Source organism: Bicyclus anynana, chromosome 18, assembly GCF_947172395.1.
Source record: "Bicyclus anynana chromosome 18, ilBicAnyn1.1, whole genome shotgun sequence".
NCBI lineage: Eukaryota > Metazoa > Arthropoda > Insecta > Lepidoptera > Nymphalidae > Bicyclus > Bicyclus anynana.
The window spans coordinates 8,799,836-8,825,479 of NC_069100.1; the positions used below are offsets into that span (position 1 = coordinate 8,799,836).

General features: G+C 38.6%; 1 protein-coding gene across 1 annotated transcript in view; it reads left to right on the top strand.

The window, feature by feature from the left end:
* The window catches only part of LOC112052842 (rho guanine nucleotide exchange factor 11), a 201,028-nt gene that overhangs the window by 153,505 nt on the left and 21,879 nt on the right, over positions 1-25,644 (top strand). Inside the window, 2 exon segments of the mRNA XM_052886750.1 lie at positions 9,177-9,276; positions 10,412-10,540. Of these exon segments, the coding sequence (XP_052742710.1) occupies positions 9,177-9,276; positions 10,412-10,540 (229 nt within the window).

Below are 25,644 nucleotides of genomic sequence, written 5' to 3' on the forward strand. Positions count from 1 at the left end.
GCTACGACAAGGCTTTGGTTTCGTTAGGTTACGCCAGCCATCAAGTATACAGTCGTCAAGTATACAGGGCACTTAAGGATGTAGGCAGTGAAAAAAATATCGAAATGTGGTTATGGGTATGGTTTCGATCCCTAGCTTGATCTTCAGTGGCGGGCGATAGGATTGTCGCTCGAACTGGTTCCATCAAGAGCAAGTACCCCCAACTGCCAGTACAGTACAGAGTCGTAGTAGGTACCTAGTTCGTATATTGCTGCATATAGTTATGCAGCGAAGAAAGCGTTAGAGGTTACCTACCTCTTCCAAGTCATCTCGTTACCTTCTTAGATAGTTGCAATCAACATTAGGTGAGATCGCAGTAAGGATCTAAGTAACAGAAAAAAGGTAAATAAGCTGTCAGTCAATTCTAACATTGTAATCCTATGCTCTTGATAACCTTTTCGACATACCTATATTTCACAAGTGTTCGATATCGAGCCTGCCTCAAATCTTATTCTTGAGGGTGCAGAACGATAACAACGTAAGGTTGCCCAAACACAATCAATAATATTGATTAGGGTTGCATATTGGTATATGCAACTGTAGTGTTTGCACACACTCTCTGGGTGATCGGTTGATCACTCGGGTTATCACATCCAGTTGGTTGAACACTGTATCTACTTAGTACCTCGTGATACGTACTGCTGTAGCACCAAAGTGCAACTAACTCCCCCTCCTGTTCGAGGCTTGTATTTATAGACTCATCTATTGACAATCTAGGCTGTTGATTTATACAACAGCAACCATAATCAATATTATTACCGACTGTCGTAACCAGTCGATATGACAGTATTTTTTTACCGTATGTCTGCTTTGCGTGTGTAGGCTCCCTAATGTAGGTACTCATACATTTTTCTTATCAGCGGAGTCAATAGAACGCTTGATAGTTGCTTGTGTCGTATATCACTAGGTCAGTTGCCCGGCTGCTTGTCTCTCGATGCTTGGTTTGATACAAGAAAGTAGCATTCTAGAAATTTATTTAAGGTTACAAGTTATTTTTTTTTTTGAGAAGTCTTACTTTACAAGAACAATCAACTTCATAGCTAATAATTATGTAGTGCTATCATACTATTTGCAGAAAAAAACAGTCATTATAATTAACGTAAGATATTGGTCGTTCAGACTCGTGATAGCCCAGTGGATATGATCTCTGCCTTCAATTCGAATCCGGTCCGGGGCATGCACCTCCCAACTTTACAGTTATGTGTTTTTTATTCGTAAGAAATTAAATAACACGTGTCTCAAACGGTGAAGAAGGAATCCTGAGGAAACCTGCATACCTGAGAATTTTCTCAGTTCTCTACGTGTGTGAAGTCGGCCAATCCGCATTGGGCCAACGTGGTGGATTATTAGCCTAACCCCTCTCATTCTAAGAGGAGACTCGTGCTCAGCAGTGAGCCGAACATGGGTTGTTAATTTTGATGATTGGTCGTTAAGAGATTATAATTATCATTGGAGCAGGTCTAAGCTCTTCATCCTCTCTCCTAAAAGGAGCCTGGTCTCGTTGTAGGCTGCATAACATAGATATATAGAAAATGTCATCCATAAAACACAGCAAACTTCCCGACAAGTGACAACAGACGGCAATACAAAGTCGATCTTCACTCTGTAATCTCGAGAGTTCACTGCACTCTGCGAACGTGTGTTTATATTTTATACCGAGTGACAATAACTCGGCCGATGTGCCGGTGGGATGGTGGCAAGCGATACGTTCGCGGAATTACTGCCGATACGACCTGATTGACGGACTTTCCGTTTTGGCAGTGTTGCAATACCTTTAAGTACCGGTATACTGTTGTGTTTGTCCAGTGGTTACACTATACGGTTTCAGGTCACTGTGTTCGAGTCGTGGGTCTGTGAAAATTCTCAGTCCAGAGAAGCCGAGTTGGTGAAGTTACAGTTAGAGCCTGAGAGAGCACGTTTCTGACGGCCTCCGTGGCGCAGTGGTATGCGCGGTGGATTTTGAACGGAGGTCCTGGGTTCGATCCATGGCTGGGCCGATTGAGATTTTCTTAATTGGTCCAGGTCTGGCTTGTAGGAGGCTTAAGCCGTGGTACCGGCAAACGATTAAGCGTTCATGTACGACGTTGTGTAGAAACCAAAAGGGGTGTAGATTTCATCCTCCTTGTTGAATGTCAAGGGCTAACTTGTGAAGAATAAAAAAAATGCTCGTAGGTATAGCTATCGTGCCCGGTCATTGTCATTAACTTCTGACCACAGAACCTAAAGCGTTTTATGGCAGCTTTTTAATATCTATGTATAACATGGCAATGAGCGTTACAAAATCGATCATTACTATCAACCTGCCATCCCGCACTAACTCCATTAAGTCTATGAAAACTATGACTTTACTTGAAATATTATTCGGTAATTTAAAAAAAAACCTGCTCGATCGGTCAAAGGTTTATCACTTAATCTATTTCTACCAAAAAAATTACGAGTGTCACCAGATGTTGACGCGATAACAATCAATAGTCTATGGTAGAAAACAACAAAATTAACTATATATTCACACGCATGCAAAACTGCGCCATTTAATCTAACATCTTAACAATAAAAACTTAATCACCCACCCAAATACGTCGCCCGGGAATCGAACTGTAGACAATAGCGCACGCGCCGTTTCGGGCGCGCTGAGTCAACGCGCAAGGATACGCTATTTATATGCGTTTCCCGGCGGAGTGCGGCCGCGCATGCCGATGAGCCAGTCTGCCACCCGCTGGCGAGTGGTGACCGGTAAAGGAGATGCCTCATTAGTGCGATGTGCTATGTCGTCGCAAAGTCTTCCACACCTGCGTTGCAATCACGCACGACGTCGCAGTGCAAGAAGACTATACACACTCAGTCGATCTCAATAAACGGATAGAAAAGCAAAGATATAATGTGTCATGTCGGCTTCTATACTAATATTGTACAGAGGTAAGATTAGTATTTTTGTTTAATAGAATGAATAAACTCAAAAACTAGTGGATTTATTTGAATAATTTCTTCAACTATAGAAAGTTACTTTATCAGGGAGTAAGTAGGAAATGAGAAGTACGCGAGATATCTGCTAATATACAATTTATAAAAGAGAAAGCTAATATACGATATATCGGAAATCGCTTGACGTAAAAAGATGAAATTTGGCAGGAATGCAATAAGTTTATAGTTTAGTAGCAGTTCGCCAAGAACGGATTTTGCGACCAGGCCATGTTAAGGAGGTCTAAGGGCGGACAAAGTCGCGGGCATCCTAAGGACTCCGCGCCACGAAAGAAGTACCGCGGCTAAAACCTGAACAAAATTGACAGCGCCTTACACAAATGACAATAATACCGCCATTACCAAATGACAATTAGCGCCATTAAGATATTAGCGTTGCGTCTACGGACTTGTTTCGTGGAGCGGCGTGTAGTATAAAATATACGGAAAAGGACAACGCTGCGACGTCGCAATGTAACGCAGCGCAACACACTGATGGGGCATCGCTCTAAGGTGGCGACCGGTAAGGCGGTGACCGAGTCAGGTTGTGTGCCTTCGCTTCCGGCTTAACGGATAGCTTTTATTTTTAATCTTGGACAACGCCTCGAGTGATATTACCGTTTTGAATAACTTACCTATCTTCATACCTTTGATCTTTGTGGAATAGTCGACAAAATGGTCCTATAGGTCGCGTTGATATTTCCTTAAAAATACGGTTTATATGAAAGAAGCTTATGCACGCCATTTACGATCAATTATGCTCACGTTTCTCCAGCACCCACGACTATAACTGATCGTGTATTGGTCACTGCGTGCATGACGGCTCGACTTATGAAACGTCTTCGCTGCCGTTTGCGCTGCAGAAACGTGAGAATAATTGACCGTCAATGTGACAGGACAATGTCTGTAGTATTAGGGTAGAGCACTGTTTTAAAACCTCATGATACCTACCTACAAGCATTTAGTCAGGTAAGTAGTTATGATTAACAAAATAAAAATGGCCCGTGGCGCTGAATTCCCAAAGCCCGGGGGCCGAGAGCGGGGTGAGTGGCCTCAGGGGCTGTGACGTCACACCCCACCGGCGCATGAGTCATCACAAGTCTTGACAATGTCAGCAAAAAACGAGATCGATCTTTGCTTATAAAACCCGTAAGTAAGGAATTTCTGCTAACGAGTTTCGACTGCTTTGCATCCCAGTGGTGTGCAGTCTGACGTTTTTGTTGGAGATCTTGGAATCGATACCTACTTGCATTCCGACTCGTGTCGAGACTTCGAAATTCGTGTTTTTGAAGTTGTCTGCTAAGTATGATCTTAGACATCAGCAGAAAATGTTTATAATGTATTAGGTATTACTTAGATCATTTCAATTCAATTTATTTCCTTTGAACAGAAATATATGTTTTATTTAATTTAATTTTTATAACTATAGTATTAAATAATGCTTAACTATTATTTTTATTTTGCTACTATTCGTGAAAAAACGACGAAATCCATGGGACAAGGCATTCGTTGTCCTGAAACCGAGGCATCTTCAGATGTTGATTCTAATTCCGATGCAAAGTGTGTCATTTCGAAAATATCCAAAAATAAATAAAATAAGATTTGTTGTAATACATTTAGCATAACAATATTGTAAATATAAACCAAAAGAGGGTTTGAGGAAAATGGTGGCGAGAGCGAGACAAGACTTTTGTTATTTTTCTGGGAAAACCTGACGAATATAAAATATCGCAACAAGTTCTTTCAGTGCACCCTTTCAAAGATCTTACAAGTACCAACCTAAAGTACATCAAAACAAAAAAAAAATATAATAATAATTATTAATCTTATTAATATAATATTTTTAAATTTATCTATTGACTGTGATGGATGAAGTGATTGTCATTAAATTGCTCAAAAGGCTTCCAGTGTTCCTTTTAGTGGACACCAACTAAAGTGACGTTTAAAAATATCCCGCACACTTTCCATCAAAGAAAGCAGTCCCGTCCCATACACGGTGAAGACAAATAAGGAACTAGTCGGTGTGATGTCGCCATAAACTTATAAAGCCACGACCACATTGTTTACAGTTACAGGTGCAAATGCAAACTGAGTAGTAGTTATCTGTGAAAGAACTTATTCGAGGTAGTACTGCCACTGTGTTTATGCCTGTTCTGTAGAGGTTTGAAACGTTTTATTCTTTACAAGTTAGCCCTTGACTACAATCTCACCTGATGGTAAGTGATGATGCAATCTAAGATGGAAGCAGGCTAACTTGTTCGGTATAGTATGCAAATCCACATGCATTTTTACACGACATTGTTCAGGAAAGTGCTTGGTGGTATGTCTTTGCCGGTAGGGTGGTTACTAGCAATGGACGAAGCCTCCCACCAGCCAGACCTGGACTAATTAAGAAAACCTCAATAAGCCCAGCCGGGGACAAAAACCCAGAACCTCCGTCTTTGCACCACTGCGCACTTTAACCAACTTAAGATTTGCGTGTTATAATAATGCTACATATTGCTTTCGAATTCTCTTTATTCAAGTAGTCGAAGTAGGTATTTTAAGGCCTAATATAGGCCTAGACCTCCCTCTTTATAGGAGCCACGCTCCAATGATGGATTTTTTTTTTGGGATGGCGGGTGTAAACATACCAACTTCCAAACTCCGGGCCGAGAATTCTGACTGAAAATCTCAGTATATCTTGTAGGTCGTAGTCCGACACAGGAACTTGTGTTCCTGGCGTAAAAAACGTAGGCTAACCGCTGGACTTACGAAAGAGGTGCTTGTGATGCATCTTTATATATATTTTTCGTTTGTTTTTGGATATCAAGATATAGCTGATATGCTTTTAATAACGGAAAATGGTTTTGTTGTGTGTATACTAAGGCTTCAATTCAACCTTGGTAACCTACGTAACCTTGACGCACGAGACGTCTCGTCAGTGCGCTTGTGGCTTTAATTATGCGCCTACTTGGCGCTTCTGAGAAGGAAACTGCGACCGGTCGCGCGCGCTTGACGCCTCGCAGGCGCTCTCTTCACTTCAAACAAACGCCCGCATCGGTTGTGATTGACGCCAATGTGCCCCTAATAGCACGGTGGGGTTCTGGGGTTATGTGACACCGTTTTTTTACATTGATCGATCAAGTGAACATACTCGTATATGCTATCTGATTTTTTAAATTACAAAAGTGTTACAACTGGGTTTGACCACCTTCTGATAAGTGTCTAGTAGCTTATTGACATATTTTGTCTTTGTCATTTGACATAAAGTAAGAAAGTGACACAACTTATAAGACTATCTGAAAGTTATAAGAAAATGGTAAAACCAGAGCTGAAACTTTTACACTTCAACAAATCAGGTCTCCTCTTCAGGTAAATAATAAATATCATAATTATCAGCCTTTTGTGTGCCTTTTGTATGGAGTTCAAAATACCACGTTCTTGAGATATTTTCCGGCTCCCTTTAACCAGCCTTAAAAAAGTCACTGACATAGCTCAGCGAGTCGCGAAGTGGCAATGGGCGGGCCACATAGTTCGAAAAGCCGATGGACGTTGGGGTCCCAAGGTGCTGGAATGGCGACCCCGCACCGGAAAGCGCAGTGTTGGGCGACCCCCTACTAGGTGGACCGAGGATATCAAGCGGGTTGCAGGGAGCCGCTGGATGCTGGCGGCTCGAGATCGTTGTGCTTGGAGGTCCTTGCAAGAGGCCTATGTCCAGCAGTGGACGTCTATCGGCTGATAAGGTTTAACCCGCTTGATGTCGTCCAACACTGCTTTATGGTGTGGAGTCGCCATAGACTTTGTCATGAATGGATAATCAAAAATATGCGTACCAACACGATGGGCAGACCAGCTGACAGAGAATAAGAAGACTCATTTCTACGCGCTAACGAAGATGGCCAAGATATGTCGATGGAAAACATGGACCCTTTCGAGGTTGGGGCCATACCAGGACCACGCTGGATTTTACCAAATATATTTTGGGGAGTGTGCACAGGAGTTATTTCAGCTTATGCTACCGTACGATTTTACCATCGCACTGCAAGATACCGGGTAGGTTTAGATCCCTATGTCATTGACTTCCCTAGAACTCGTACGAAACGATTTCCTTCTTCGTTTCTTATACGCATGGCTATATAGATAGAGAAATTATTTGAATATTATACACACAACAAATCCCCTAGGTTTAATGATAAAGTCGGCAAACCTACGGCTGCATGACCCGGATTAATCAACCCAAATACTTCAGCAGAAATTATGTTTTATTTACACCGCAAGATCAATGGATCTGTTCGAGCCAATAGGCGCATTCCCTGAATACAAGATGATTAGCAGAAACGCGCCGTATCCAAACATCACACCGACACGACTCTGAGAATTGGCTGGGATGTTCCTTACTACTTGGCGCCGATTAGACGATATTTATATTGTACTTCACACCAACGCTTCTGGCACTAGGGTCTGAAACACCTCAGTACTCCTCACAAGCTCACCAGCTTGCATTGCAGCAGTGTGCTGTGTCTAAGCTCTAAATACCCATCATTAGTAGAGGCATCACCCTGTATTTGCCCTTTGACAAGTTGATAATGATAATAGAACTGGACTCTGTGATGGACAGACATTCAGCGAAGTTACCGTTCCCTTGGGAATACTGGGATAAATGTATATTGCCTATAGCACTCGCAAATAACGTGGTAAAAAAAATTCATTTAGTAGATCCAGAGATTTCCCTCTACAATACCGCGAACTTTACCTCTTTATAATATTGGTATAGATACGCATAGAGAAGTAAAGAATGCATTCCGATCCTGGCTTACAGGACATTGCTGCATCGTATTGCTCTCAGCGAACGGACGTGTTTAGCGGAGTGAGATCATCGACGTATCCACTCAATTATACACATTATATGTTATATACTACACTATTTGCAGTGGCGGATTTAAAGTGTTTTTCAGATAGCATGGGTACTGTGATAGTTGCCTTATGACGTTCATAATACCTACGTACTATTATCGTGAATCACAGCAAACTTGAAGGAGTGAAACGAACTGTCACCGTACCCATGCTATCTGAAAAACACTGTACCAGCATGCCAAATAGACTGGAGCCTAGGACGGTGGATTTTAGGGACGGCAAAATTAGGCCAAAAATTTTCGTCTTATATAAATATACTTAACATGTAGGTATTATGTATCTAATTATAACCTATAGCAAATTCGTGAATCCGCCACTGATAATATGCGCCGATACATTAGCGCGATAACACGTGGACACTACTGAACAACTAGTGTATTATTGTGTTTAATTATGTGTGTGTTATCCCATCAAACAGCTGTAAATGTGCTCTATAACAACACAACGATGTGAGTTGATTCGGATAGTGCTCTGAAACTGTATTTTGATTTATGGAATTGTATTTTGATTTATGGAATGGTTTTATCTTAGACCAGACAGACGGATCTTGCAACATTATAGTCAATGTACGTAAGACGCGTATTGAGCAGTTTGGTTACTGTTTCCTCATAAAAACTTACCCTTGGTCGAATAATAAAGACACGATGGTGATAGATTTGTTTTGGATAGCACTCTGGAACTATATTTTGATTTATGGAATTGTATTATCGTATGCCAGACAGACAGCCGATGAACCTATAGCTTGGCAACTTCGTTCGTAACACTCCGGATGGTCTGCGCGGGCCGAGGGGCGTGTAGCGATGAATGAGCATATTGAGCAGTTTGGTTTCTCTTTCTTCAAACAAAGCGTCTAATAAATAACAAGTATCCAGAATCTGGAATGTTTTTTGAGCTCCAATTTTAGTAACCACTACTCGTAACCAAATTCCACCATATTTTATATTACAATCTACATAATCGCTTATTATACACCTAGATTTTGTGAAAAAGTTTAATGAAATTTTTCAAAACTACGTAAATAAATTTCGTACGAAGTAAATTTCCATGGCGCAGGATCGATTTCCGTACTCTGATTTTACGAGTTATTATTAAAAAACATCGTCAGATACAATTCTTTGTTACATAAGCGTGTCTAAACGTATAATTTGTAAATAACAAAATAATTCTAATGGGTTTTTCCTGCTGAATTGATAAAAACATCATTTAGTAATCGATATAATTTACTCGCGGGTATTTGAGGTTTTATATTGTTTTATTAACAAAAAAATCTCTTCTTTCAACAGGAGATTCAAGAAGAGAAGGATCAACAGACGAGCCTTCGGCCCCAGACGTGGACGTTGACACTAGCGACACCACGGTAAAGGAACCCGAAAAGGAAACCAAGTAAGTTCCAGAGATTAGCGATAGATGGCATTAGATGTGTAAAGTCGTGTGGTGTGTTTCTGAAACACGGCGTAGTATTGCTATTGCACGCTAGGTGGCGCTGTTACAAAATTTAATATTTTGTTTTCAATTTCATAAAATCATCATTATGATTGCTAATGACTCTCGGTCGTTAATAATGATTTAGATATCGTTTGCTAATTACAAATGGTAGACGGAGAGCCAGCGACAGCCAGACCTTCGTCATTTTATAAAAGCTGAAACCATAGGTAGTACGCTATCCAATTATGGAGTTTGGACCGTGGTGGCTTTGGAAGTTAGCAGATTTCAAGGATCCAGAGCCTCAACTGTATGAGTATAAAGTGTAGTTCATCCCCAGTTAATTAGCTTCGCGTCAACCCTTCGAAATACACCATTTTAAGATAAAACTTTAAGGATCTCTAACGAAGGGTTGGTATGAAGCTAGGTGTCAGGTGAATGGGGATATAATTTCTCATATGTAGAGGAAAACATGAAAAAATACATTTATCATAGACGATTGAGGATCTGTATCCCTGAAACCTGCTACCTCCGAAATTTACCACGGTCCAAACTCCATAATTGACTACCGCACTTACATATGGCAGGAGCATGAGCTGACAAACTTTCAGTTTTTATAAAATGACGAAGGTCTGGGGTTCACGGGCTCATAGACAATAGTGTTTGAACTTCATTTATGCGAGTATATTGATCAAGAACTCACAACCAGAGTGATTGTTGTTTATTGTTTTTAAAGAAGATGAAGATAGTTGTCAGTGTAAGTCTTTTTTTTGCTTAGACAGCACACGCAAAATGTCTGAATGTCCTGAGTTGCCAGAGTAAATTATTTTTTTTTACCTATATTTTTAACCGACTTCAAAAAAGAGGAAGTTCTCTTTTTTTAATGTTTGTTACCTCATAACTTCGTCATTTATTAACCAATTTTGAAAATTCTTTTTTGTTTGAAAGAGTTATACATCCAGATTGGACCTATTTCATTTTCATGAAAATCGATTTAGTAATTTTGTGTTAAAATCAAAATACTTGAAATACGTCAAATATATTAAGTGCTTGTTTAAATTCTACTCTAAATAACATAAAGCTGCTCGTCCACCAGCTGGAAAGGCGCGAGCACCGGCGCGCGGGGCGTTAATCGCGCGGAGAGCTGCCGCGAGCGCGACGCGCCCAGGCGCGGCAAGCACCGCAACGCGTCCGACCCCAACCGCCTCACCGCGCACCACAACCAGTGAGTACCACTCGTATTGTTGTAGTCGTCATCATCATTGTCACTTGCCAGCCGATGGACGTTCACTACAGGTCATATTCCACTTGTAAAAAAGTCGACTCTCGCGCTAGTGAAGCCGTCCAAGTCATTATCATGAACATCTGATAGTTTCTGAGAACAATTACCGATTATTCGACTCGAGACCATTTTATTTGGAAGTCCATGCAAATGTGGATTACTACAGTAGTGGTCGTCCACCGGCTGTTAATGATGATGATTGATGTTTAAGTTCTGCCTCTCATTGGGCTATGTTGGTGACTTTATTTCGTCTGTATACAATCTCTATCACGTAGAGATACTCCAAGCTCTCTCCATGGCCTTAATTTTTTTAGTGTACCGAATGAACACATGGCCCGCCATTTTGTATGTGTTTTTGTCTACTTTCATCATAAAACCCAAATTATGAGTTAATTTTTTTTTATTCTCTACAAGTTAGCCGTTGACTCTTCCCTAAGTGATGATGCTATCTAAGATAGAAGCGGGATAAATTGTTAGGAGTAGGATGAAATCCTCACAGAATTAAAAATTGTTACATTATGAAACGGTTGCATTATAACAGTTATTAAAACTCTGTACATTTTATATAAGGTAGTAACATAAGGAACTTCGTCATCAACCCATATTCGGCTCACTGCTGAGCTCGAGTCTCCTCTCAGAATGAGAGGGGTAAGGCCAATAGTTCACCACGCTGGCCCAATGCGGATTGGCAGACTTCACACACGCAGAGAATTAAGATAATTCTCTGGTATGCAGGTTTCCTCACGATGTTTTTCCTTCACCGATTGAGATACGTGATATTTAATTTCTTAAAATGCACACAACTGAAAAGTTGGAGGTGCATGCCCCGGACCGGATTCGAAATCACACCCTCCGGAATCGGAGGCAGAGGTCACATCCACTGGGTTATCACGGCTCATAACGTAAGGAACTTACTGTTTCAAAATAGACCGCAGCTTACAATTCCTTACATTCCTTACACAGAAATAGAAGCAGTATGGCCGCGGCTTTAGACATTTTCTCCTGTTTAGACCTAGACTTTAAAACGACTTAACTAGAACTACGAAAAACTTAATTTATCTCCTATTTCTGAGTGCTTTAAGTATAAAATTGCTTAAATTCAGTTACATTAGCCAATTATTGTTTTAAAAGCACTGAAAAAACCCATTTGTGCTTTTTAACTCTCTTTTTGTGCGAATTAAGAGAATTCAGTATCTTGACAATAATGGTAAACGAATGTGTGACTTATCTAAAATAATATAGAGTAGGTATTGAATTTTTTTGTTATATACCATGTTTCATATGGTGGTGATTATCACCACCATTTATGAGACACGGCCGGCCTCAATGGTAACTAGACGCAACCGAAGCCTAAATAAAATTCATTCATAGTGATAATAAATTGGAGACAGTAGACTATATATATTGTTCTTATTTTATGGTACGATGAATAAATGAGAAATCAAGCAGTGCAAATTCAGAATAACAAATCCCCAAATAGTTCTCACACAACCGAAAATCGAAGCCCGTCACAAAACGTACGCTATTAAAAATTCCCAAAACTTTCTGCTATATTCTCCAAACAAATTTGAAATCTCCGAATGTAAGTCATAACATTAAGAAAATTATGATAATGTAAAAAAACTCCAACGATAATCAAATGTTAAATACTCCACTAATATTAGTGGGTTTATTCGTTCTATGGCATAAGTGCTATAATATCCCATTCGCATTTCACTTCACTTCACTTGCATCGTAAAGGACAAGAGTTTCACGCCGTTTTCAGTTTTCAGTGATTTTGGATTCAGTCGCGATTCGACCGTGAACGTGAGCGGACGTTTTTCGCCCATTTTTTTAAAGAAAAGAATAGTTATTTAATATTAATACTGTTCTCGGTACAGTGTTTACTTTTATCTTGTGTGTTTGTCTTTAGTATTTGAAGTGTTTTTGTTAGTGTCAGTTTATTTGGTATAGTTTTTTGTGATATTTTGTGACAACGACCGTTTAAATACTGTCCTGCTCGAAAGTAGGTACTTCGCGTAATCCCGGGATTTCGTGTGAAATATTGCTTTCGCTGCAGGGTTGTGAATGTGTATAGTTATCTTTAGGACAATAATTAGAGAGTATTTGGGTTCGATTTCCGGATAAGTTCGTTTAAGAAAACGTTTCGAATTGCTACAGGGGTTTAATTTGGATAAGCGTTTTGGAACGGAATTCAGTTTATCGTTTTGGTAATCTGTAGCTGCTATTGCAAGAGAGTGTATTTGAATGCACGAATGCGTGCACAAGGTTTTTAAGTAAGGCATGCTTTAGGTAGGTACAAATTGTACAAAATTAGAAATTCCTCCTTCAATACAGGTACATAATGAATTGTCAGGGTATGCATTGTGTTTATGCATCTATGACGTGCACGCCACTGTTTTAAAATAATAAAATTACTAAATATTTAATCGAAGCTATAAAAAAGCCACCGTCTTTTCTGACTTTCTGTTCGTCTGTCTGGGACGTGCTTGTCTCCGAAACTAATCATTGTATGCTATATACTTTGTTTATTATTATAAAAGCCACACACAAAGTCTGAAACAAAATACAGGCTTCAAGTGTAAAGAAAAGAAGTTATTCGAAAATAAACAAAAATTCACGCCAAAATTTCTATTTTGAAATCAATTTTGAATTCTTAGAATGTTGACTGAAAGATTTTAGAACGTTGGCATGTGTTTCTTTATCTTTGACCTGATGCTGGGTATTATACGATTTAATAGATATATTTTTTTATAGTATTAGAAAGGCCATGTAACCTGCCGACCCTCATCAGAGCAGCGACGTGGGTCTAAGATCCATATGATTGAATCCAATTTAACTTTTGACTAAAGCGTCTAGAGCCTGCCAACCCTCATCTCTGTGGGTCTAAGCTTCATATCCCCTCCTATGAGGAGGGAGGTCTGGCCCTATAGTAAGGAGTTTAAAATCAAAATCGAAAATCATTTATTTCAAGTAGGCTCAGTTTACAAGCACTTTTGACACGTCAGTTGACTATTTGTAAAGATTCTACCACCGGTTCGGAAGGCAGGTTCTGCTGAGAAGAAACCGGCAAGAAACTCAACAGTTGCTTGTTTTAGAAAAAAATTATACAGTATTATAATTTAGATTTGATGATAACATTACAATTTCTTATAGTTTCACTTCCTGTGTGAAGGTGGAAGCTGATCCAATGGCCTCCAAGCATCATTATCTTTAAGGAGCTCATCGATGGTGTAATTTAATTAATAGACTGATAATGATGAAAGGGTCTGAAACTTTGGCATATATTAATTTAGCTTCGACCCAACGCGCCACCTGTTTAAGTTAATGGGTTGGTAGGGTGAGCTCACAAATGCAGAAATGACGTGGCATCTTCTACAATATAGTCGCATGATCTTTACGATAGGCAGCATTTCTTTACATCATTATCCTGCGCATGCATAGCTGCAGCATCGTCGATGTACAATGTACTATCCAGGTGACAATAGGCGATCGTGTCGACTAAACATAACAAAACAAAGCCGAGTGCCTTCACGCTGCGATACGAATGTTTATATTTAGTTGTAGACTGCCCTGTTGGTACATTGGTTCAGACTGCTTGCGTCAACCTAGGCATAGGTATTGAGTCTGTATTGTTAAACCGGCCCAGTACAGAGCTAGGCTCCTTATAGGAAAGGGAATACGGAGATTAGACCCACACCTCTCCTCCAAATTATGATGATAATGTCATGTCCTCTATCAAATGATGATGATAATGAACGAACCGAAGCACGGGACTATAACATCAGCAACTTTCCAACTCTGGGATGCGGCTGTCTCTGAGAGTTTCAGAAATAAAAGCTCAGTATTTCATCGCCCGACCCAGGGCTCGAGATTCTAGGAGGTATAGGCTAACCGCTGAACCAACGAAGCAGTTAACGGTGTTAAATTTTGCCAGTATTTATTAACTATTAATATTGTGAAATGAAAATAATAAAATTAAATTTTATACTGATGCAATTTACGATATCTATAGCTGACAACAAAGCCTCTTTGTTCTACCATTTGTTGCAAATATACATACATACCATACTGTACCGTACCGTGCCGCATAATGATTTTCGCGCAAACTGCAGTATCAGCGAAACCCCCCTCGCTCGTGAACCCCCCTTGAAACCGGCACGTCACCCGGAAATCAGCTGTCTGGGGAGTCTGGAACCGATTTGTGTTGTGGTCACAATGTGGCGATGTTTTGACTGATAAATAGTTTGTAGAAACGGTATTGTTTGAGTTCTGTTCATTCAACACCTCTGTAGAATGTTTGACTACCACTTGGTAATGTTACAGATTTCAATGCAGAAGTCTGCTCTGGTAATAGGCACCATCCCTGGCTCTAGACTGTATTATCAGATGTTAAGTGACAATTCAATCTAAGATCCTATAAATCTTCGAAAGTTCTAGTCTGTATACCTACTCAAGTTGCTAAAATGCGATAGAAAAATATATTATAATTAAAATATGTTATTTATTAAAAAAACAAAAATAAAGTATTGCAAAGATGCTAAACGCTAACATGGAAGTTTAAGTTTTAATAGGGTTTTCATGAGGCATCTCATTAATCTGGTTTTTATTAACAACCTATTAAAATAAACATCAAAACTGAGAAATGTTATATACCTATCCTCGAAAAGTTGTCATTTGTTTCATAGACTCTTAATTTCCTTTATGTCAACTAAAATACGTCAAAGTTAGTGAGTTAGTCTGCTGAACGCTAGATTGATTGGTAACACATATTTGCCTTCAGGCAGCAGCTGTAGATATCCAGTCGCGGCCGAAGCCCAGCCCAAAGTATCAGCTAATTTAAATAGTATAAATTCCTAAATTGATCTGAGCTAGGATTTAAACCCAAGAACCTCCCAGTCGTAAACAGTAAACAGCAGAGAAATCGCCAATAGTAGTGTTTGGTCCAATTGAAAACATCCTTATTGTTATTCACATTAAGGTTGAAAATCAAACGTTTTTTATTGCTTCTATTGGAAATATTTCATCAGTATCCAGTGATCTGTGAACATGAGTTTTGATCGACTGTGTGTTTGTGTTGAGTTTTATTTCTGCGGGATTTTTATTGGCGGCGGAGATTTGCTGATATCCGGGACGTTTGGAAAATTTTCCAATAGCTGTCATGGAAAAGTAAATACGAGTTTACCTTGAATATTTCTTTTCAATAAAAAATAACTGTTTAAATGTTTTTAACGAATTCTACATCCGAGGGATAGACGTAATCTATAAACCTGATCTATGAAATAAAGCCTGTTCCATGCTTTGCTAAAGCTATGTTTCGTAATTCCATGAAACAATTTTGGTCATTGTAATCAAAGACGTGTGCCTCTAGGTTTTACCCGTGCTGAATTTCATTTAAAAGACAGGTTTACATTAGGACAAACGTGCAAAATATCTAAGTTTGGATAATCATGGATAATTACAGACAAGATAAGATAATAAATAGCTTAACTCACGTTCACGTTCACGTGGGGGCGCCCGGACTGATACTCTCAGGCCAAAACACCCTTCCCGAACGGCCCTCTATGCCGAGATCGGAGTCTCAGAAGAGACGCCCTTAGAGAGTCATTCCGCCCATTAACTCTGCTTCTGCCTTCGGGCCCCATCAGACGATGCTTCAGCTCTCGCCCAAACCCCCCGGTGACGCTGCTGAGGTCCCATTAAAGAGTCTACGGCAGGACAGTCAGGAAAACAAAAATTACAAGTTTTAAGAGTATATTGGGTGAAAAACTGGGTTCTAATAAACAGTTTGGATTTCTTATCATTCGAGGAAGCAATCAAATCTTTTAAAGCAACCAGACATTGCGAGCTTTTGATTTACCGAGCTTTGCCCAGGGTCGAGGGGAATTTTCCGGGCTAGTAGGTATTTCTGGCCGTTTTTCATCGCACCTCACTCCATCAAAGATAACACTATCTCTGAATGTGTTAAAGCACTGAGTTATTAGGCGATATTGTTCTGTCGGCTGCTTCCTTGTGGTTTATGTTTTCTGACTAGTAAGTCGTGAATTCTTTTTTTATAGGAAAAGTTTGTATAAGTAGATCTTTATAGAATTACTATCTAAATCGAATGCTAACTAATTTGCTTATGTGAGTTTGTTACTCTGTTAGGCTTTAACGCTTAAACCAATTTTAAAAAATACCACATACATACTGATCACCAATAAAGTATAGGATATATTTTGACTAACGTATTCCCACGGGATCTATGAAGACAACTTTAGACGGACCCCTTTTCGGCACCTCGACATCATCATGGGCATCGGTCAGCGTTAGAGAGCATGCTTCTATAGTTGCGGGTGAATCGTCTGTTTACTTTATCAACTTTTACAATTAAAAGAGCAACTATTGAGTTTCTTGACTCAGCAGAACCTGTGCCTTCCGAACCGATGGTAGAGTCTTTGCTGTGCTTGTAAATTAAGCATACTTGGATTGAAAGAATTTGATTTTGAAAAAAAAAACAAAAGAAATGCCAACACCCAGCAGTATGGCCGATGTCTTACCTCGTCAACACGACACCGCAATCAGCTGGTGCCCGTGAGTCACAGATGCTCTGCCCCTGACCGACTGGCGGCCTATTTCCGACCCTGTGTCGAAACTCGAAACAGACTCGCTTTCATACTGCTTTGCGGGCGGTATCAGTCGGCGAATATATCGCATGGTTTACCTGCGGAAAAAATTTAGTCACGCATATTTTTTTTTTTCAGTCACTTTTTTTCTATACTACTGCTATTGGACCATTTTCCAAATATTTTTTTTTTTGCTTTTGACCAGGGATGATCTTTTGATATAATGTTTGAATTCAGCCAGCTTCTTGATTCTGATGCTTTTGTGCGGAATTCAAAATTGTGAAAGGGGTGCTCTAAGTGTAATTTTGTAGTCTTCTGTCTCATATATCAAGTATATTCGTACCGATATGAGTAAAATAAAGTCAGGTTAGTTGCACCTTTTCATTTTCAACGTTTGGTCCGATGTTTGTTATCTTTGATTTATTAGAAAAAAATATGGTGATATGTCGAGAACTTACATTCTATACTATCAAGTCAACGCTCTGGAGATGACGACTTGTCTGTCTACAAAATGACTAGACTGGATGGTAGGAAATATAATATTAAAAAAAATATTATTGAAGATATATTTTTTGTACAAAGAAATATTTCTACCGGAAGTACGTTGCACGACAACGTCTGTCACCACGTAATTAAACGTAGACTTTGAATTCTCAGACGTCGAAAAAAGCAGTTTTCTTGCCAACCACGCGACATTGCAATAACTTTGAATGTACTCTCTGCGAGTGTTAGTTTTACTCTTTTCGATTTAACGTATTGCATAAACTTAATCAATCATACAGAAATAAATACACACGTTATAAGAGTCAAAAGAATGGTTAATATTTTTAAATATCTTTTAATATGCCTTGTACAATCACCGAAGCTACCTACCCGTATGGCTTATGATTTATTTTACAGAAGATTTTTAGTAATTAAGTAAACAGTCCTTGAGCGAGACTCGATCCTGAGACCACTTAATAGCGATCCACCCAAGACACAACTTAACGTCAAGGTGAGCCGTAGAGTTTGCCAATTGAATTAATTTTTAATTCCGTCTTAGGCGAGTCAGCTTTTTAGTTAGGTATACATGTTAAGACTTTTATAACCCGTTTAAATGATGAAGTCGAAGATTAGGGCGTTTTATTGTGTTTATATGGCTTCTCAATAAATGACCCGTTAACCTGAAAGGGCTATTTTTATAAGGGACGTCTTTTGTATTTATCGAGAACAAGGGGGGAATTATTTCATTAGTTAGCTAGGCGATATTACCGCTGTTTTTTTTTAAATTTAGGTTAGGTTTAATTTATTTGTCTGTCTATCGATTTGTTTGCTTACTTATCGAAGCATCACTCAAAAATGGACCGTATTTTTATACGATTATGGAGTTTCAGTAATCAGGGAGTAGGGAAAATATATCTACTCATAACTAATGATATTATTAGGTATATTATAAGTAATTGTTTATTCTTTTCTAATTAGTAATACATATTATTAATGCGAAAGTTTGGATGCATGCTTGGGAAACTACAGGGCATAGCCTAGATCAGGGTAGGCGAACCTTTATGCATCAACGTGCCATTTTTTCTAAAAAATGTTTAATTGGCGTCCCATCAAATAATTTTGACTTTCTGATTATTTGGAGAATAACAATAATTAATACTATCAAAACTCTTTATAAAATAAAGTAAACAAAAGAGGTACATTTTTGGAATGTTTTTATTACACGCATAAATTAAATTATTGTAAAATTAGTGTGACTTCTGTTGCTGCAGGTTAGATGACAAATAATTTATGTCAAATACCTACTTTACACATGTTTTATGATCGGCGACGTGCCCAAAATATTGTGTCGCGTGCCATCAATGGCACGCGTGCCATTGGTTCGCCTACCCTGGCCTAGATGCAGTCATGGATATATCCATTTTTAAATATTTTGTAAACTGCATTTTTCATTCATTCATCTCCTTACCCTTATCCCACTTATGTGGGGTCGGAAAAATATGTCAATCTTTTCCATTCGTCGCTATTACTCGTCAACTCATCATCCACGTTTTTTACACACATGTCCTATTTCACACAATCCAACCATCTCTTCTTTGGCCTTCCTCTCCTCTTATGTCCTTCCACTTGCACATTCAACATTTTTCTAGTAATATGACTTTCTTCCCTACGCATTACATGTCCATACCAAGCTAACCTTCTATTCCTCAATTTTTCTGTCACTGGCGCCACCTTCAGACTTCCTCTTCTATACTCATTCCTTATTTTATCTATTCTTGTCACACCACACATCCATCTCAACATACGCATTTCGTTCACATGCATTCGTTTACTGTCCGCCCCTTTCACCGCCTAACATTCTGATCCATACAGCACGACAGGTCTTACAACCGTTTTGTATATTTTACCCTTAAGTCTAAGAGGCATTCGCGGGTCACATAGTACACCTGAGACCTGTCGCCATTTCATCCATCCCGCATTCATTCTACTTTTCACGTCTCCGTCACCATTGCCATCGTTTTGAAAAAGCAATCGGAGGTACCGAAAATCGGAGCAAGCTGGTAGGGTTACACCATTTAAGGCAATTTTGGAAGATTCAGATGTGCCACCAAAGTTCAAGAATAAATATTCAGTATATATATTATATATGCAGCATATAGCATTTGAAATGTTTGCGTGTGGAATTTGATTTTTAACCGACTTCAAAAAGGAGGAGGTTCTCAATTCGGTCGGTATTTTTTTTTTCTCTTCGTAAAATATATCTTCCGAATTTAATGATACTTTGCTCACATTTCTAAAAAAAATATTGCCGTAAAGAGCACTTGTGTACACAAACACGTACCACGGATATACCGAAATGAAATTTTCCCAATTCGCGGTTTGTGGAAAGTCGAAGTCATGCGCTATAAATAGAAGACACTCCGCGACGATCTCTTCTGAAAGGAATTGCTATTCTTGCTGGAATTTGGCATTTCTAACGTAGCAGTGTCTTGACGTCATTGTATATCGGTTATGAGTAATGTGATATTGACGTCACGCGGCGCTGCGCGGGGCGGCGCCGTTTGATGTGTTTGCGGCAAACATGTTAAACGGTGGCCGGTGACCAAAGAGTCTTGAAGGAGTGCCTCCATAACTGTACCATACACGTTCAGGAATAACTACAGCTAGTAATCAATCATAAGTACATTCAAAGATGGCGAATGTAGACTGTATGCTGTTTATTTTTAATTGAGTTTAAACTAATCGAGTCCGTCGGTTTCAACCGCTTTGCACTGGGATAAAACTAGCCTATTTATATTGTAGTAAAGATTATAATCTATATTTGTCCTTTCTACCATTCTGGTGTGACTGAGTAACGATCATCCAAACTTTTGCCTTTGTATTGTTAGTCCGATGTATAGGTGTTTGAAACATCTATAGCTTCGGCAATATCGTTCTAAACACTCCCGATGTGCCGCGAGGGTCGGGGGGCGTATAGCGATGAATGAAAAACCGACGACTGATGCACCTCACTTCCCCGGACGCACGATTTCACACCCGCGCAGTCATTCCCCTCGTCCCCGCATATCATGGGAGTGTCATTAACAAACTTGCCAGACAATAAATTGCCCCCCCATCTTCGACCGTCATTTTGTTTTCGAATAAATTTTTATTTTCATCCAATATTTGTAAAACAACAATACCTACCTACCAACTTACGAGTTATTATGCAGACAGATCATGCTAACAGCACCAAACATAAACTGCTTGTGAAAACAGAACTTTATAAAATCCGTTGTTGTTACGAGCGTTTCGTACATTTTTTTTAATTTTTTTTCAAGATTATAGCCTTGCCCTCTTATCTTTTTAAAATTCTATCTAAAGTACATGTAAAAAGACAGCTAGTGCTGTCCAAAGAATGGCTGACTCAATACAGATGTCAAACAATCGTAAACCTGCACAATGGAAAAGTACGAAAGAAATTACCGCCATATAACCCTAATAGGCCAATGAGGGTGGACCTGGACGATAGGTGCGCCCTATACTGCCCGTAAAGGTTGCTACACATTAAGTCAGGTCGGCAGTTTATACTAAACGAAGCCAACTAGATGTGACTTTATACAATCCTGTAAACAATGATCTAGTATGATTACGTGTGGCGTTTTTATTGGTCTACTATACGGTCGTAAGTACTTGATTAATTTATTTGTAAGACGTTTTGCCATTAGTAATTTTGCTGTTTCTAATTTTTTAGTCTCTTTTAGCGAAAGCTCATTCATCACCAAATCTCGAAAACCGCTTGATGTTGAAAGCTGAAATTTATAGTTAGTTAGTTAGAGGTAGTTTTTAGTTAGTAGGTATCGGTATATAGGTACAATAAGGATGTTTTTGGAACTTTGTTTTTAAGTTACAATAATTACTAACCAAAGCTGTGATTCTTATTAAAAGGCTTTAAAATTAGTTTTTTAAGAGTGTTCCTTGTACGTGGTTTGTTAAGTAGGAGAAAAAGATATGATGAGATGAGTTTCCAAATTACTCTTTTGATTGTTTACAACCTCATCAGACAGATGATTTTGATTCGAATTTGACTGCGGGTGAGATTGTATGTGTAGCAACCCTTACCACGTACGTACTCGTAGGTACTTACGTGTGTTCATATCTCACTCCACAGTTAACTCGGTAACGTCGTGGAGGTCGGACGTGCCTCCAAGTTTGTCGTTAACTGCATATTTAACTGTTAATTATGTTTCGATAACTGTTAATTGGGTTTTTAAAGATTTTTGGTTCTTTAGCAATATTTGTGACTGATTGATAATGTAGTTTTTTTATTGTAGTTGATAATTCATTAATTGCAACTCCCTAGTTTGTGTATGATTATAGGTGTTTTTTTGTTATTATCGTTATTTTTGATAGTTTTTTACACTGACTTCTTTGGTTGTACTACGTAGTTATTTGACATGGTTATCGATAGTTGTAGTTTGGGCGGTTTATATATTTTTTTCAAGGATATTGATTACTTGATGACTGTTTACTTCGTGATCTTTTAAAACATTGCCAATGGCTTTGTATTGCTTGGAAATTGAAATATTTATATATTTTTTTGTCAATTACGAGATTTTAAGTTTTTATCTCAAAAATTCTTAATTAGCCAATTAGTGATGGTGTTGTTTCTTTGTAGAACGGAGATAAAAAGTCTGTGCTCTCAGTTAATTCGTAGTTTTTAACTAATTACATTAGATATATACTTGAATATTGTTCAGTATTTTGAGAAACTAAATTAGTTTTGTAACGATTTTTACATGTTTGCATTATGATTGCCTGTAATACAGAGAAAGTCATACGTCACAGCATATATGCATGCATTTTAATTGAAATGTAACAGTTAAAAAAGCAAATAGGTTTAGAATAGAACTGTAGTAACTGTAGTGGTAATTTTTCTTTAATTGAGAAACCGATGTACTGTTTTTATCGAACTAAAACGGTTTTTAATTGTTTGTTTCTTTATCATGATACCGCGAAGATATCCTAACAAATAAGTATTCATCCTGAAACGAAAAATATACATGAAACAATATTCCCGTAATGATTCCTAAAAATATTCATTGATTTTATACGTATAACATGAGCTTATTACGAATTTTTTGATAAACGAAAGTTCTCAAATCATTCATTCATAATTTGGCGTCCTTACTTATATTCTTGCAATTATATTTGTAGACTTTTCAAATAAATTAGAACTCTTTCTGTCGGTATAGATTGGTGGTTATCTTTATATGTACTTTGCAAGTAAAACGTTGCCTAGGTTTTTGAAGCAATACCTGTGCCTGTGTGTGGCGCATAGCAGGCTTGCGCGATGCCTTGAGTTTTGTTATAGGTTATAGTATACTCGTAGCTTGGCGCTTGTTTCTCTTACTAGTAGTACGTTTTAGCTACTGATTTCTGTGACAGATGTGTTCCGTCAAAAATATCGCTGTAGTTAATTTAGCCGGCTGGTGGTACGGTTTGAGCGTTTTTCAGTAATTACGTCAATTATTTACAGTCGGCACAAGCGACGGCAGATTTTATTCGTGAGATTTATTGCTCTCATTAAAAGTATTTTAGTATCAATCCCTCTGAGCTGAGCAGCACGAGGATTGTGTGGTTGAATTATGCTTATGTACAAATTTCGTTTAATTTTGCGATTCAATAATTATTTGAATACGTTGCCAATCAAATTATTGACAATTAACAATATTTATTAAGTTTAAAAGATTGAAAATTTCGTAGCTACATTAATTTCTTAGTCACTTATAAGTAAATAATTCTCACGATTAATGTATGTTGACTTTCCAAAATACACTGATAATTTAGTTGTAATTTAGCTATCAGTGTCTTGTGAGTTTCTAAATTGAATGTGATTTTTCTAAGCGCCTAACGGAAATGACCCGGGGGAAATCTCTAATGTGACCTAATCTTAATCTGATCTGACGACTTAAGTGTCCATAAAATATACTGATGCTTATAACTATATAGAGATTCTGTAGAAACAACTTACTCTAGAAACTTTAAACAACAACAATTTGTCGATCTGTGAAACCAAAGTGACAAGTGCAAAGAATGTAAAAGTGTATCAAAGTGCACGCGTGTGAGGAAAGTGAAAATGGCAGCGCAAGCGCCACCTCGCGTCTCCAGGAATGTCTCTCTGCCGGCTGGGCGCCAACCGCCGGCCGTCGGCTCTCTAGCGAGGAGGACTTTGTCTGAGAGGTACCTAATACCTTCATGAAAATCAGCTCATTTTTCCTGTTGGCCAATATTATTTCGTCTACGATTCAGATGGAGTAACCTAGTGAAAATACAAGATTTTTCTGTAGCGTTCTGAAGAGTGTGTCCAATTTTGGATTCCTCCTTTGTTTATCTAAGACCTTTTAAATTGATTTTTCGAAACCATTAACCAGACATATCTAATTGAATATGCAATTTCAGAAAGGTCGCATGTCTGAAATTTTTGAAATTAATAAATCCGTTAGTAGATTCCAGTAAATGCTGCTAAATGCTAACCTCTTAGCATTAAGTTACTTTAACATTGTAAACGATATTTGTTTTAAAAATATGACTAAAACAGATAATAGTTATCATAATTGTGCGTCCAGTTAGTTTGAATGATAACAGCGAGTCACCAAACCGATCTACCAATTATTATCGCGCCAAACCGCGGAGCGTCGGCTAGTTAATAAATCAAGCTTCAATAACTCAACGGTTAGAGCCGTGATAGCCCAGTGGATATGACCTCTCCTATTTCGGAGGGCGTGGGTTCTAATAGGGGAGCCGAAGAGGGGATTTTTGTAGTTACTCGAGCGCGGCAGATGATCATAAGGGAGTATACCTTGCACGTTGTTCAGTACCTCCATCAAGTATGAGCCTTTAATATTGGTGGATACGTTTAAGGCAAAAGAAACTTCAGAAATAGGTACTCAACCAGCACGTCAGAATAAGACAAAGTTTTTAAAGGCCTCCGTGGCGCAGTGGTATGCGCAGTAGATCTACAAAACGGAGGTCCTGGGTTCGATCCCCGGCTGGGCCGATTGAGATTTTCTTAATTGGTCCAGGTCTGGCTGGTGGGAGGCTTTGGCCGCGGTTAGTTACCACCCTACCGACAAAGACGTACCGCCAAGCGATTTAGCGTTCCGGTACGATGTCGTGTAGTCAAGGGCTAATTTGTAAATAATATAAAAAAAAATACCTAGTTGGTAATTAAAAGATGTAAAGAGATTTGTAGTTCTCAGGATAGGTAGTGCATTTTTGCATACAAGAAGTACACACCACGGTAACAGTTTTATAACATTCATAGTACGGATAGTTTACCTATCTATTTTTAACTGTTATGAAGTTTCCCAGAAATCAATTAGTTAAAATGTCACGTAGTTAGTGTAGAGCTCGCAATTAAAACGTTTGAGTGCTAGCAGAGAGAGGTTAACCGCGCATATATAATTGAGAATTTTCCATGGAAAAGCTTTATGGGCTAATGAAAGTGGAAACATTCGTCCATTTTCATTAGTCAATCAAGTCTTTAAAATTTGACTGACGACTGTTCTTCGTTTAAATGTAACGTGTTTAAAAATGCCTCACTGGCCCTGTGGTTAGTATTTACCTATCCAGCAGTCTATCTTTCTTACGAATGGGTACAACAAACAAACAAATATACATGACGTTTCAAAAGTGATTGGAAATAAATATTTAAAATAATGAATTGTTTCATGTAATATTAACCATTAATCAGCAATTCTTCGTGTACGAATACACGAAGTAGTCTACGAATACTTAAACTTTAATCTAATATTCATTTATCAGATAAATGGTAGATCGTATAAAGCTTAATTTTTGAGAATAAAAGATTCAGCACTAGCTGACGCCGCGCGGTTTCACCCGCGTGGTTCCCGTAAGAATACGGGGATAAAATATATAGTAAAATATATCTATAGCCTTTCTCGATAAATGGGTTAT